The sequence below is a fragment of the Platalea leucorodia genome (genome assembly GCF_965183815.1).
Source record: "Platalea leucorodia genome assembly, chromosome: 3".
Taxonomy (NCBI): domain Eukaryota; kingdom Metazoa; phylum Chordata; class Aves; order Pelecaniformes; family Threskiornithidae; genus Platalea; species Platalea leucorodia.
Window position 1 is genome coordinate 98,151,824 of NC_138825.1, and position 14,972 is coordinate 98,166,795.

At 37.8% G+C, this 14,972-nt stretch overlaps 1 protein-coding gene across 1 annotated transcript in view; it reads left to right on the forward strand.

The window, feature by feature from the left end:
- EYS (eyes shut homolog) overlaps positions 1 to 14,972 on the forward strand; it is a gene marked incomplete at its 5' end in the record, with an annotated part of 904,266 nt that overhangs the window by 392,233 nt on the left and 497,061 nt on the right. The window contains 2 exons of the mRNA XM_082305491.1: positions 11,546 to 11,717; positions 12,244 to 12,322. Of these exons, the coding sequence (XP_082161617.1) occupies positions 11,546 to 11,717; positions 12,244 to 12,322 (251 nt within the window). The remainder of the gene's footprint in view (positions 1 to 11,545; positions 11,718 to 12,243; positions 12,323 to 14,972) is intronic.

The following is a 14,972-nucleotide window of genomic DNA, read 5'->3' on the forward strand; positions in this document are numbered from 1 at the left end:
TTTGCAGATGACACCAAACTGAGTGGTGGGGTTGACACACCTGAGGGACGAGATGCCATCCAGAGGGACCTGGACAAGCTCAAGAAGTGAGCCTATGTGAACCTCATGAGGTTCAACAAGGCCAAGTGCAAGGTCCTGCACATGGGTTGGGGCAACCCCTGGTATCGATAAAGGCTGGGGGATGAAGGGATTGAGAGCAGCCCTGCCTAGAAGGGCCTGGGGATGCTGGTGGATGAAAAATTGGACGTGAGCTGGCAATGTGAGCTCGCAGCCCAGAAAGCCAATCATGTCCTGGGCTGCATCAAAAGAAGCATGGCCAGCAGGTCGAGGGAGGTGATTCTGCCCCTCCACTCCCCTCTTGTGAGACCCCACCTGGAGTACTGCATCCAGCTCTGGGGTCCTCATCACAGAAGAGACATGGGCCTGTTGGAGCAGATCCAGAGGAGGGCCGTGAGTATGATCAGAGGGCTGGAACACCTCTGCTATGAGGAAAAGCTGAGAGAGTTGGGGTTGTTCAGCCTGGAGAAGAGAAGGCTCCGGGGAGACCTTGTTGCATACTTTCAGTACCTAAAGGGGGCTTATAAGAAAGACGGGGACAGACTTTTTAGCAGGGCCAACAGCGATAGGACAAGGGGTAATGGTTTTAAACTAAAAGGGGGTAAGATTCAGACTAGATACAAGAAAGAAAATTTTTACAGTGAGGCTGGTGAAACACTGGAAGAGGTTGCCCAGAGAGGTGGCAGATGCCCCATCCCTGGAAACATTCAAGGTCAGGTAGGACAGGGCTCTGATGTCAGCAACCTGATCTAGTTGAAGATGTCCCTGCTGATTGCAGATGACCTTTGAAGGCCCCTTCCATCCCAAACTTCTATGATTCTGTGATTCTATTCTTCCCTTTCATCTGTCACAAGATTATGAGTTTTTGAATTCCTGTTATTTTTAGTAGAAAATGTGTTTGATTCATTAAGATCTGATGCTGGATCTGATGCTATGACTACGCACAGCAGTAAACCAAGAAATACTTTGATTAGGTAGATTGCTGCTTCTGATGGTCTGTCTGGTCATGCTCCAGTCTAGAGTTCAAATACCTGAATAGCAGACAGTGCAAGCTACAGGTGATGTTTTTGTAGTTAATCCCTCTGGTTCTTGCATTCCCTTTTAAATTAAACAGGCAGATACAGTTCTCAAAAGCTATGCATGCATATCTAAGATCCATAATTGATATTTAATGGAAACAAATGTCTTAAAAGTTTTAGACCAAGCAAACTAATCTATATTTGTCTTAATTACTTTGTTTCCTGTAGTCTAATCTTGTCTTGTAAAGTTCTCTTTTCTTTCCCATCCAGAGTGGAAATCAAACCTTGTCTAAAGAAAGAAAAAAAATATTTATTTCAAAATAGCTTGCAACCACTCAAATTTTCTTCAGTCTGATCAGCACCAATTTAGCTTAAGATAAGCAAAGTGAAATAATAGGGACAGAAAATCTAAATCTCTGGTATTAGTCACTATAATAAATCTTTCTTAAGATGAAATGAACAAAACCAAGCTCAGCAACCTTATCAGCCCTAGTTTTTCATGCAGCATACTTAGAAAACTTTTGTTACAGCTTATTTACTCATAACAGGCTGAATGAGGCAATACTAAAATGATGTTAAAAGGATATTACGCTGTTCACAAGATTAATGTTACTTTGCCAAAATGAGTACTAGTTCTTTGCAGTCAGTTACTAATTTTAAGAGGCAACATATTTCTAGGTTTGTAAGATGGTTGTTTTAGGATATGATGATTGAGGCATTATCTATCAAAGTTAATTTATCGGAGATGAAAGACAAATTCTGCTAAAAAATGTCTTCTAAGGAGATTGAGGCATTTATTTACAATGTGGTTTTGTACATATGTGTATTCAGAAAATGTATTTATTATAGAAAGTATTTCAAAAGCCATGGAAATAAATTTATAGCTGGTAGAAATTATCACATACGATATTTTTTCAAGATCTATTTTCCGCATCTTCCTGTAATAGGTGAAAGACCTGAATTTTTCACCTAGTAGTCATCCCAGCTTGTTTTTGCTTTAATTATGAGATGCTATTACATTATTTTTCCATATACAAGTTTATCTTTACATTGCTTTTGATCCCAGATAGCTCAGCTGATACATTTTTTGCTCTGTATTATTTTATTGGTTTTTTCTCTTGTGCAAAAAGTCAGCTAAGAATGATGAGTTACCATTCTTAATCGTGGTCAAGATGGAGTATGTTTGAATACATATTTTCTATCTCTCCAAATTAAGATTTTGAAGCCATAAATAACTACCAGTGTTAAGTATCATATTCTAGTGTTTTTCCACAACTACTGATGATTTATAATTTTTTGCAGTTACATATAGTCTTATATATAGCCTTATCATAATAGTTGGTACTAAAATTGACTTCAACAAGAGAAGAACTAGATGTTGCTGAGTGATTCTGAAAGGACATCTCTCCTTTTCTCTCCTTTTCTCTCAACTCTGTCTCTTTTCAACTGGATATAAAATTTTCAGTTACCATAGAAGGACCTACTTTTTTTTTTCTATATCATGTATAAGTTAGTATATCATGCTAATTTACTATTCCTTTCCATTTTCAGGTATGCCCTCGGGAACCAGTTGGTTTCTATCTTGCATTTGTTTTTTGTTTCTGGGTAGTATGTCTTTGACTTTATTCTTACACAAAATTCTATGTTTCTTCCTTTTCCTCTCTTTTCATATTCGCCATTACCATAAATGAATATCCTGAATTTTTAATTTCCTGAAACAGCACTCAGATCTCTTTATCGTCTCCTAGAAAAGAAAGAACTGAAGAGGTCTATAAATTATCATCTTCCTCAGTCTTTAGCCCTAACAATCACATAATTTAATATTTGGTATACAGAGGTTTTATATATTTTTAAAATATATATGTATAAGTTCTGATATGTCTTCTTATAAGTCTAACAAGAATAAACCAGAATATATACTATATTTTCAAAAGTCAAAGTATTTTTACTCTCAGAAATGTAACACAAAAATATCCAAATACAAAATGTCATGAAAATGTCAAGTTTACTTACCAAGAGGGGAGGATCTAGAGATGATTATCACAGAAATTTCTTGTAAAAAAAAATCATATTATTTAATATCTAAAAAATTAAAATTTTGCAGTTATGTGCACGCAGTATAAAGAAACCAACCAAAAAAGTGTCTTAAAGTAATGAAGCTGAATAGCTGAATGATTTTAAGATAAATAAATCATTATGTACATTACATAGACTACAGAAATTGACGTAAGCACATCAGTCATAGGCAAAATGCAAAAATATGTAGAAAAACTTCAGAGTTGTTCTTGTTGGTAGTAGGATGAAAGCTTAACGAGAGCGCATAGCTAAGAATGCTTGTGCATCTTAGAGATCACACATAAATCAGAGGTGTTCGTTGTATGGTCCATTCTTATGTTCACGGTGTCTGCTTTCAGCCCTATTCTGTTGAAAGGCAAAAGCTCCTGAGGGCCTCAAGTTTTGTGACTAGGAGAGTTTGCAAAAAAAAAAATAAAATTTCTAGGACCCCCACCGCTATTTCAAATTCCCTCCTATCCTGTGCTGAAATACTTACAGGATCAAGTCTAGTATCTGATTTTTCAGCTTATTAGGTGCACTACAGCTTGTAGAAACTCAGTTGGATGCTGGCGGGATGGTTTATGAGGGAAGATGTGCAAAAGTCTAATCATTTTGTAATGGAAGGCTGAAAATAAATGCCGAGTGATCAGAAGAGGGAGAGATTCTAGATTGGATCTGAAGTTGATGAGAAAAATCCTTGAAGGCAGAGAAGGGTAATTTCTTATTTGGCTGTACAGTTGAAAAGATGAGTCTTGATGGAAGATGTAGCAATCTCTAGATCAGGATGTAGGTGTGGAATTGTGCAAATGCGCTCCAAGAAAGGCTGAGACACCCCCGGTTAATGAAGTAGGTTGAACATAAAAAGGGCATTGGAAAAGGCTGCTGAGTTTTCTTTATTAAGGTACGAGACAAACTGATCCTTGCTGTGAATGGATGATTTGAAGGAGTAGGAGAATAGTTGTCTCCTTTTCATCTTAGTGTTATTGTTATTACTTCATACTCTTGTCTTCTCACATCTATGGCATTTCCTTGCCTTCTGCAGCACTCCAACACACAAGGGAGCCCCCAGGTTACCATCAATATCAATAATCCCCCAAACGTGGTATGTGTGAGATACTTTTCCCTTTCCTTTGATGCATGGAGGCATTATTTGTAGCATGGTAAATACAATCTGTAAAGCAGAGCTCCAAGAGGTGGCTTCAGCCCAGTAACATACCTGGCCCAGTCAGAGCTATGAAACAATTTACAGCTGATGTTTTAAGTAAAGTGCTAGTTCTGTGGTATTATAGTCTGTCTCTCACAACTTTGCAGAAAGTTTGGTTGTATTATAAAGCTTATAATACAGCAATATTAGTTTTATTAAAAGTTTTCATACATTGAACAAGGATTGAAAAAGAAGGCAGGTTTCAAATTAAATGACAGTCACATTGGAAGAGAGTGACAGACTGTCTAGGTTACAGTCATGAACAACTGCCAGCCTTTTTGTGTCTACAATGTGACAACTTACAAATTTAGTACATTTTGCTCTTGGAAATAATTTAAATGAAAATGTTTATTCATATCAGAATGGATTAGTCCAGTGATGCTAAGGGATTAATGTCAGGGACATATTTGGCCTTATTTGTTCAGAGGGTATTAGAATATGGGTGTTGAATTTAACGAAAAAAATCTAGCATCTGAATGTAAATTATAAATAGTATCAAAAATATTTTGAGTTAGTGCATTTTGGTAAGAACATTTGAACTGGCTCCTAATATTGAGCAAGTTACTTTCTTTGTTAGACCTAATACTTCAAAAATTACATTATTTTTATTTAGTTCTTTTTTATTTAATTACTTTTCGTGAGTTACATGTATTCATCTTCATCTTTAAGCCTGTTGTAACAGTAATTATTGTAATGATTGTAGTCTGTATTCACAGTAAATCTCACAAATTCCTTTTAGGGTGGGAATGACAAAATGGACTTTTACTCTCTACATATGTCTGAAACTTTAACACTGGCAGGACTAAAAGTCCATTTTGCCTATTAATATTGCTAAAGCTTTCCTAGTCAGGGCAGAATATGAAGATACCAATACAAGGTGTTTCTGTTCTTTCCATCAGATTCAGTCTTTCTTGGCAGAACCTAATCTTAATTACATCTCATGATACCTGTTTTTTAAAGAAACTAAGCACAAAGTTGCATTTCTCTAGCTTCCCATGTAATTCCCTGCCTGAACATTACTTCATGAATTCTGGTTCCTGTATTTTAGATACACCTGGAGATTAAAGACATTTTGTGACATTAAGCATTCTCTTAAGCAAAGATCACCTTGAAAATTGATATACAGTATTTCACAGTATTTGGAAAGAAATAAAGGAAAACTACTGTGATACTTTCTTGGTGAACTCTAAGGAGTGGGAGAACTGAGGCTGAGAAGAAAAACTTTATTTAAGGAAACATTTCAGGACTCATGCTGGTATTCCAAAAACTCCTATACACACCACAAAAAAAGAAACTGTAGATTTAAAAAATGTGGAGCAAGCTGCATTACATGTATAATGATGTTAACAGCTGATAATAGTAATAGGCTTAATTTCCCCTAATTTTACTCCTCTAAAAACTAGGCAGCTAGTCCAAATTACTCATTTAATTTCTGTCTGCAGTCATTGCCGCCACTAGGACATTCAAGCTAAGTGGTGTCCAAGACATGATACAGGTTACCCTTTGAAGCTGCTTCTCTCTTCATTCATTTTAAAGCCAGTTTAGACACCTATCTTAAACTAGCTGCTTAATTTTACAATAGTTAGAATTAGGTGGGATGTATCACACTCTGACTTCCCTAACACAATATTTTCTGAATTCTGCTCTTTTCACTGCCACATGGAAGGTGAGGAATGGGCAGATACATTCTGCCTGCTGCCATTTCCACAAAATTACATATTTGTAGAAAAATAATTTTACAAGCTTTTAATATTGCATGAGCACACCCTGTCTAGAATACTAAAAATGGTTACTTTCTTCAATTTATGTAGTTATTCTGAGGGTTTATTTTTTCATTAATTCATTATGAATATTTTACTGGATTGTCCAAAAGGAGGTATGCAGGCCTTTACAAAAGACATGAGACCATACAAGAATAAAACATTTCTTTGCATTAACAATATGTATGACTAGTTCTGATTTGGCAGTTTGATCAGAATTTTACTAAACTCATTACTTTTTTTTTTTTTTTTCCAAGTCAACCAAGCAAGTGGAACCCATTCATTTTGTTTTCTTTTAAGAGCTGTTGAAGACTTGATTGCAATTTTATGGCATTTTACTGACATGTTCTCTTTTATTGTGACTACTAAATATATTAAGTCATATCTAGTTTAAGTCTTCAAGTTACAGAAAAGGAAAACCTCTTTATATAATGTACATGTTGAATATTTCTCCACAGTTTGATAATTCTGCATATGTAATTCTGAATACTTTTTATTTAAAAAAGAAATACTGCAATGATTCCTGTTTTTAAAATTCTCCAAGGTTATAACTGTAAGTTTTTTTCTAGGGATGAAAGGAAGATAAAAACTCCATTTTTTGCAATGCATCTTGTATTTTGAAACATAATTTTTGTAATCATTCATTGACACATTAAATTTATGCACTGAGTCTTCTTTTCCCACAGTCAAGTAATGGATTTTCACTGCATTGCCATTGCATTCATTGAGCTGTTCAGGTAAAAATTTATTCAATGGCATTGAGGTAGTAAATCAATGTAGCGTAAGTAAGAGTGTATCAGGAATGTAAAACAGAATATATTTAATTATAAGATGTTAATCATCTAAAGGAACTATAATTTTTCCTTTCTCAATAGATTATGCAGTAATGGAAGCACATGTGAATATGGAATAATTACCAATGATTATTTTAACCCTTAATCTGTCTTTCGGAATCAATATATCAATATGTGTCAACCTCTTCAAATGAAAGGCTGCAGCCATTGAGGTATCTCAGTCAAGCTTCTAATGGGTTGATTATAGTCAAATCAAATTTCATTAGGTGATTTTGGAATCTGCTACTAGTATATTGCTGAACTAAAATACCTTACTAGCAATATACTATTTTTTAAAATGTAATGTAATTTGATTTCAGGTTTATTTCCTTTAGTGGATGTATTACATCTATGCAGAGGATAGAAAACAGCAGCAGTGAAAGGTAGCAGTAGGAGTGAATGGCATTGGATTATTTATGAAGCAAACTATTTTAAATAATAATAAAAAAAAACAACTGAACTGAGCTATTCTAGGGTTTGCTTTCTGCAAGATCAGAAATATCTGCCTTAAAATTCATAAAATACTAAAACTGTTTTTTTAATTATTATTGGTTTCACATATATCTCATTATCAAAAGCAAATTACTAAATTGGAACTGAGAACCTTTAACTCTTAAAATACAGATTTGCACCTCCTGAGTAACATGTGTGATTAACTTGGAAAGTGAGTTTTTAAAAGTAAGTTGTATTGTTTTAGTAGGAGTGCATAGTACAAAACCCAGCAGCAGTCTGTGTGCATTAATACTACCCATTTCATTAATATGTCCTCTCATTAATTTGGTAAGTTTAAATTAGTGAGACTTCTTAGGAGAACAGACTTTTTTGTTTGTGTGGGAAGCTAATACCATTTATGATCAGCAGCGTTGGAAAGATAGGAATGAAAGCATGATTGATTGAAAATACAGCCAGTTATGAGAGCAAAAATGGGAATTACTCATTTATCAAAAAACCCCATAACCTTGGGACTATCACATTTTAAAACTCACGGTCTTTCCTAAATGGACCAGGAAAATCAAAAGATCTACAGTAATGAAATGACCTTTTTTTTGTAATGGTGTAGAATAGAAATATGATGTTACAGAGATGCCCTCACCATTCAAATACAAGAAAAATAATCACTTTAGAGTTGCAAGTAAAGTGAACTCAAAGTATATTATTGTGTAGTACTGCCGTCTTGCCAATGCTTTTGAAGTATTCCTTGATAAGAGTAGATTAAGGATTTTCTTCCCTAATGCTGACTTACAAGGAAAATTGCCTCTTTGATAGTTAGATCTTCTATAACAGAACAGATGAACTTGGCTTCTCTGTTCCTGAATTCAGATTTTGGCAATATGTTCACAAAATATGTATTTCTGAAAGTTTTAAGTTCTTACATGTAGTGATATCAAATAAGACAGTAGTGATCCAGAGAGTGTGACATGAAACAAAAGGAGCATGAATGATCAGAGCTGTTTGCTGAGTGCTTGCATGGGATGGGGGATAAACAGGCTTCAGAACTGCCTTCTGCTTTGTACCAATACATAGCTTAGCATAGTGCAAGTACCACTGCGCCAAGATCCGGTCAAATACAGAATCGCACAGCAGCCCCTCTCGGCTCATTTTCCTGGGGGTACCTGCCAAGTCCAATCTCGTGTTGTGCACTTTCCACCTAGAGCATGACATCAGTGCTCTAGGGCTGCTGGGGCTGAGACCACAGACTTCAAAATAGAATCTGGGATGTTGTTTTATTCTCTTTGACTCAGTTAGGAGGCTGAGAGTATATTGTGAAAAAAGCAATTTCCTCAAATATGTACAATATTTTTACATACCTAACATTCATATTAATGTGAATATTATACTATTGATCTTCACTAGGTGCAAACATTCCTTGTGATCTTAAAGTAACTCTATTTGTAGCATGTTAATAGATTTATTGCAAATGCCTGATGCTGATCTTTGGCTGTATATTCACACACGGACTAGACAAAGGTTAGGGTATCTCTGTGCTGCTTCTTGTTATGAATTCCTTCCTTTAAAAAGCTGCCAGTAGTTGGTTGCATAGTGTCATGGACTTATCCATGGCCAAATGGTTCGAGGTGCTCCAGCATGACCTTGTGCACAGCCACAGGTGCATCGACATGTACCTTCTCCAGTGTGAACTTATCCTTGAGCCACAATCCCTTCAGAGGTATACCTGCTGCGGCACAGACATAACCATGGCCACAGACACTTCGAGACATACCTGCTCTGGCATGGGCTTATCCACGGCCACAGATGCTTCAGGGTGGCCTGCTCCCACGAGGACTCATCCACAGGTCACAGTCCCTTTGACTCGAGTTCACACTGGAGTTCCAGCCTCTCCAGTACAGCACCACAGAAACAGCAGCGATGCCCTGGCCATCTGCCAGCCCAGGCGCATGGCCATTGCTGTTATCAAAATGTTCCCAGGCACAGCAAAGATGATGAGCAGTACAGCTGTACAGCAAGCAGCGAAAGCAGAGAACAGCCACTAACGAGCACTAGACTCTAATATACAGTCAGGCAAGCAAGCCCCGTGGCAAGCAGAGGAGCCTGCCAGTTAATAGCTAAACAGCAATATCACCTATAAATTCGATCTAGCACATTCCAGTCAAATCTGTCGTTATCTTGAACACTTTGAGCCCCACGTTGGGCACCAAAAACAACTATCATGGTCTAACCCCAGCTGGCAACTAAGCACCACACAGCTGCTTGCTCACTCCCCCCTGGTGGGATGGGGGAGAGAATTGGAAGAGTGAAAGTGAGAAAACTCACGGGTTGAGATAAGTACAGTTAAACAGGAAAGCAAAAGCCGTGCACGCAAGCAAAGCAAAGCAAGGAATTCATTCCCTACTTCCCATTGGCAGGCAGGTGTTCAGCCATCTCCAGGAAAGCAGGGCTCCATCATGCGTAATGGTTACTTGGGAAGACAAACACCATCACTCCGAACGTCCCCCCCTTCCTTTTTCCCCCAGCTTTATCTGCTGAGCATGACGTCATATGGTATGGAATCTCTCTTTGGTCACTTGGGGTCAGCTGTCCCAGCTGTGTCCCCTCCCAGCTTCTTGTGCACCCCCAGCCTGCTCGCTGGTGGGGTGGGGTGAGAAGCAGAAAAGGCCTTGACTCTGTGTGAGCACTGCTCAGCAGTAATGAAAATATCTCTGTATTATCAATGCTGTTTTCAGCATAAATCCAAAACAAAGCCCCATACCAGCTACTTGGAAGAAAATTAACTCTATCCCAGCCAAAACGAGCACACATAGTGATAATAAAAGGATATAGGAACTTCTAATTTACTCTTTAAATTTGTGTATAAAATAGCTGGGTTTGAGTTGAGACTGAGATACTTAAGTAAATACCTCATTACAGAAAGGCAAGAAATGCCTTTCATTTTTGTTGTGAAATGGAGAGCCCGAGGAGCTGGTGTAACTTCTGGCTTCTGGACATTTTCCTGCTCCAGAGGAGGACCTTTTGTCTTAACATTCTTTTCCTTTCCTCCACACCTGCCCTGGCCCACACACCTGAAAAATCAGGAGAATGTTCTTGCATTATCCCTAGTATACTGGTTTTGGCTGGGATAGAGCTATATTTCTTCATAGTAGCTTGTATGGTGCTGGAGGTGCACAAGAAGTTGGGAGGGGACACAGCTGGGACAGCTGACCCCAACTGACCAAAGGGATATTCCATACCATATGATGTCGTGCTCGGCATATAAAGCTGGGGGAAGAAGAAGGAAGTGGGGGGATGTCTTCCCAAGTAACCTGGGGAAGAGAGGGCTGAACACCTGCCTGCTGATGGGAAGTAGTGAAGGAGTTTCTTGTTTTGCTTTGCTTGCATGCGTGACTTTTGTGTTCCCTATTAAACTGTCTTTATCTCAACCCATGAATTTTCTTACTTTTACTCTTCCGATTTTCTCCCCCATCCCACCGGGGGGGAGTGAGCGAGCAGCTGTGTGGTGCTCAGTTGCCTACCAGGCAGTGGACAGTAGCTGCCTACAAAGAGACCTTGGTACATGGTGTTTGTCAATTAGTATTTTGTAAAGTACTCTTGAGACATTTAGATGGAAGGTGTGTGGCACTAATTTATGGGGAAGTTACAAGCAGAAAAGTGCACCACCATATCTCTCATGATGAATGTCTTCAAAAAGATTTCAAAGAATTTCGTATCTTACATCATTTACGGAAAGCCCTTGCATTTTAATTTCAGTTTGAGAAAATAAGTATTACAGTTAGTTCACCACCAAGACTCGTATCATTTTAATTCTGTATTCCTCTTATAGGAAACCTGTGCTATTCGTCTTTCTAATAACTGTGTAAAAAAATTCCTCTTGAAATTTCCATTTCTCTATTTTGCTTGCAAGTTGACCCTCAAAGCCACCTTGCCTTGCCACAATTACAGGTGTTATCATTGTAATGTATTGCAATATAACCATTCTTTTCAGCATTTGTACCTATAGGTAATTCCAGTGGGATATTCTTTATTGATGAATATAAGGAACTATATAAACAATGTATGTAAGTAAGAACAGTTTATCTGGAATTTGTAATATGAGTAGATAAACTGTTAGATAGTTTGAGTTTAGAATTTAAAGTTCAGTTGTATCTTCTGTTTTTTACACAGGTGATAGATGTGAAGTAAATATAGATGAGTGTACATCTGCTCCTTGCCTGAACAATGGAAGTTGCATTGATGACATCAGTTCCTATAAGTGTCACTGTAGGAGAGGTTTTATTGGAACAAACTGCGAGATAGATGTTAATGAATGCTTGCCAGATCCTTGTCTTCATGGAAGGTGGCTATTTTTATTTAACTATTATTATCTTCAATATAATGTACCTAGCTAGCAATATTTAAGATTTAATGATATGAGAAGGTTGATAAATGCACTTTTAATTATGTTCTTCCATAAAGTAAGAGTACAAGCACACTTAAAGATGACAGATGTTGCCTGCTTAAACTAATGTAAAATACTGTTACATTATCTCAGTTTCTCTTTCATTTTTGTTCATTAGCATAAACCAGTTTTCAGTACATGTAGATTAATTAGAGTTTAATATACTTAAAAAGGAATCTTTAGCTGTTACATGCCAACAGGTTGAAATGGGAAGACGTCTTTTAATATGAGAAACAGTATCCTTATAAAACCCCTGAGCACCCATAATACATACATTTGAAACCCATTATTAAAACTAATTAAAAGTGCTGTGGATTTCAGTAGGTTACATCAGACCACTATTTTGAAATGTATGGAATGATACTACTAGTGCTGAATCTGGAATTACACAGCTTCACCTGAATAACACTATTTTGTATTTCAGATGTATAGACCTCATTGATGGGTATCAATGCCTTTGTGAATCAGGATGGACCAGCTCAAGATGCGAGATAAATATTGATGTATGTCTTCAAATTTTATTTTTATTATAGGGGAAAGGGTAATATGCCGCTTGAAACTCATTTTTATTTAAGTAACTTCTGAATGGGTCAGTTTATGGAAAATTCAGTTGTTTCACATCCATTCTGAAAAGCTCATTATTTGTTACTTACATGAAACTGCATTAAAAAAGACCATTGAGAACATGTCTAAAGAACTTTAAAGGTGAAGTTTGAATGATAAATCTGAAAAGCCACAGCCAGCTAAGCCAACATTACCTGAAAATCATTTATCCCTCCGTTCAGCATGGATGACGTAACTACCTAATTCACATTGCGAGCCCCATTTGCTGTAGCTTAACTGTTTATTTGAATAGTAAACCTCAAGATGCAATGTTCTACACTGAAAGTAGGCATGACTCGTGTTTAAAATTTCGAAATACAGGTAACTGCAGAATTCTATGATATAAAACTGTGGTGTACAAAATACACTGCCCACTTCCTCCTCTTAAGTTCAAGAATATTTTTGCATTATCATGGGGAATGGCTGTGGATAAGAAGGCATCTGTATATGTGAGTCTGTGCCATGATGATTCCCATGGTCAGCAAACCATCTTGTAGAAGTTGACTACATCTGGCATAACAATGAACAGCCCTTACAACGTTGGCCACACTTTGGGGAAAGTATTGAATTGGTTGAGACTTTTTCAGGTTTTGTGCCAAACAGAGTTTAATCAGATCTTGGGATTTGATCCTTTTAAATGTATTTGGTCTCATGAGAAAGTCTGGCATGAGATCCGCCTCCCTTTGGGCTATCTGGCTTCTAATATTGTGCTTTTGAATTGTCAAAAACACATTCCAAAATGTTATCCAAACTTTTTTTTAACTTCCGTATGCATGTAGGGACCTTTCATGTTTTTTTATATATAGCTAAAAGTACTAGATAGATAACTAAAAATACCTCATATTACATAAAGGAAGTATGGTCTATAACTTTTCTGTTGAAAATGCATGACGGTCTCGCAAAGGAGTAAATCTAGCTGGAATATTATCTTCCAGCTTCCTTTCCAGAAAGAAAAAGTCAGAAAATAAGTAATTCAGCTCAACAGAGTGCGCATCGTGATATGATACTGCAAATCTGTATGATTATCAGCTGTTGTCAATGCTAATACAGAATACCCTTGGGTAATATTTTCTCTAGCAACACCCATGATTTACACTTTCCTCCATTTTATGAGAATGAGAGAGTAAATGACCTGTAGACAACTGCATAAAATCATATTCAAAAGATAACTACATTTCATACTGAGGTGTTTGAAAATGCATAGATTAGAAATTCATAGAAAGAAACAATATACATGTACATTTGACACATAAGTGTCAGAATGATGGCTTCATTTTTTGATATTCATTCTATTTGCATGCAGTGTGATTCCCAGATTAGACTATGCTGCAGGTGTCATATTTTTAAAGGCGCTAACACTGCATTCATCTTGCTCAGACATACATCATGCCTATGCAAGTCTTACAGAGATCAACAAGGCTTTCTGACTGTGTAGGGGTGTGCATATCTGGATGATCACGGTAGACTCATGCTCTGTAATTGTTTTCCTCTAGATTAACATCAGCCAGTTCCTTTCTTTAAAAAAATAATCAGGAATTAATCAAGGTAAATATACTTCAATATTTTCTTCACTTGAAGATACATTTCTTTGTATTAAGGTTTATGCAGCTGCATTGGGTGTAGGTGCCGAGCTTTTGTTTAGAGGGGGGCTGCAGGGGTGGCCTCTGTGAGAAGAGGGCAGGGGCTGCCCATGCTGGACACAGCTGGTTCTAGTCAGCTCCAACGGACTCACTGCAGGATGCAGCTGAGCCCCGCAACCAAGATGGTTGCACCTCTGTGGAAACATATTTAAGAAAGGGTGAAAAACCTTACCCAGCAGAGAGAAGAAAAAACATGTGGGAAGTAACCTGGCAGACACCAAGGCCATTGAAGAAGGAGCGGGAGGAGAGATTCCTCTGCAGCCTGTAGAGAGAACCATGGTGGAGCAGGTATTTCCCTACAGTCCATGGAGAGGACCATGCCAGAGCAGATGTCCACACTGCAGCCCATGGGGGGGCCCCATGCCACAGCATATGGATATGCCCTGAAAGAACTGCAGCCCATGGAGTGCCCACACAGGAGCAGGCTCTGGGCAGGGCCTGTGGAGAGGACCCACACTGGAGCCAGGGAAAAGTGTGAGGAGGAAGGAAAAGCAGAGAAGAGCTGTTATGAACTGACCACAATCCCGATTCCCCACCCACCCTGCATTGCTCAGGGTGAAAGGAGGTAGAAGAGTTAGGAATGGAGGAGTGAAGTTGTGCCTGGGAAGAAGGGGTGGGAGGCAGGTGGCTTTAGATTTTGTCTTTGTTTCTCAATATCCAAAAATCTATTTCTAATTGGCAACAACTTAAATTAATTTTCCCCAAGTCAAGTCTGTTTTGCCTGTGATGGTAATTGGTAAGTGATCTCTCTGTCCTTATCGACCTGTGAGCTTTGTCATCTTATTTTCTTCCCTTGTCTTGTTGAGGAAGGAGAGTGAGTGGCTGGGTGGGCATTGCACAGCCAGGCATGGTCAACAACTAGGCTGATTCAAAAAACAATTTAAAAATAAAATATATTTATGTGTGTGTA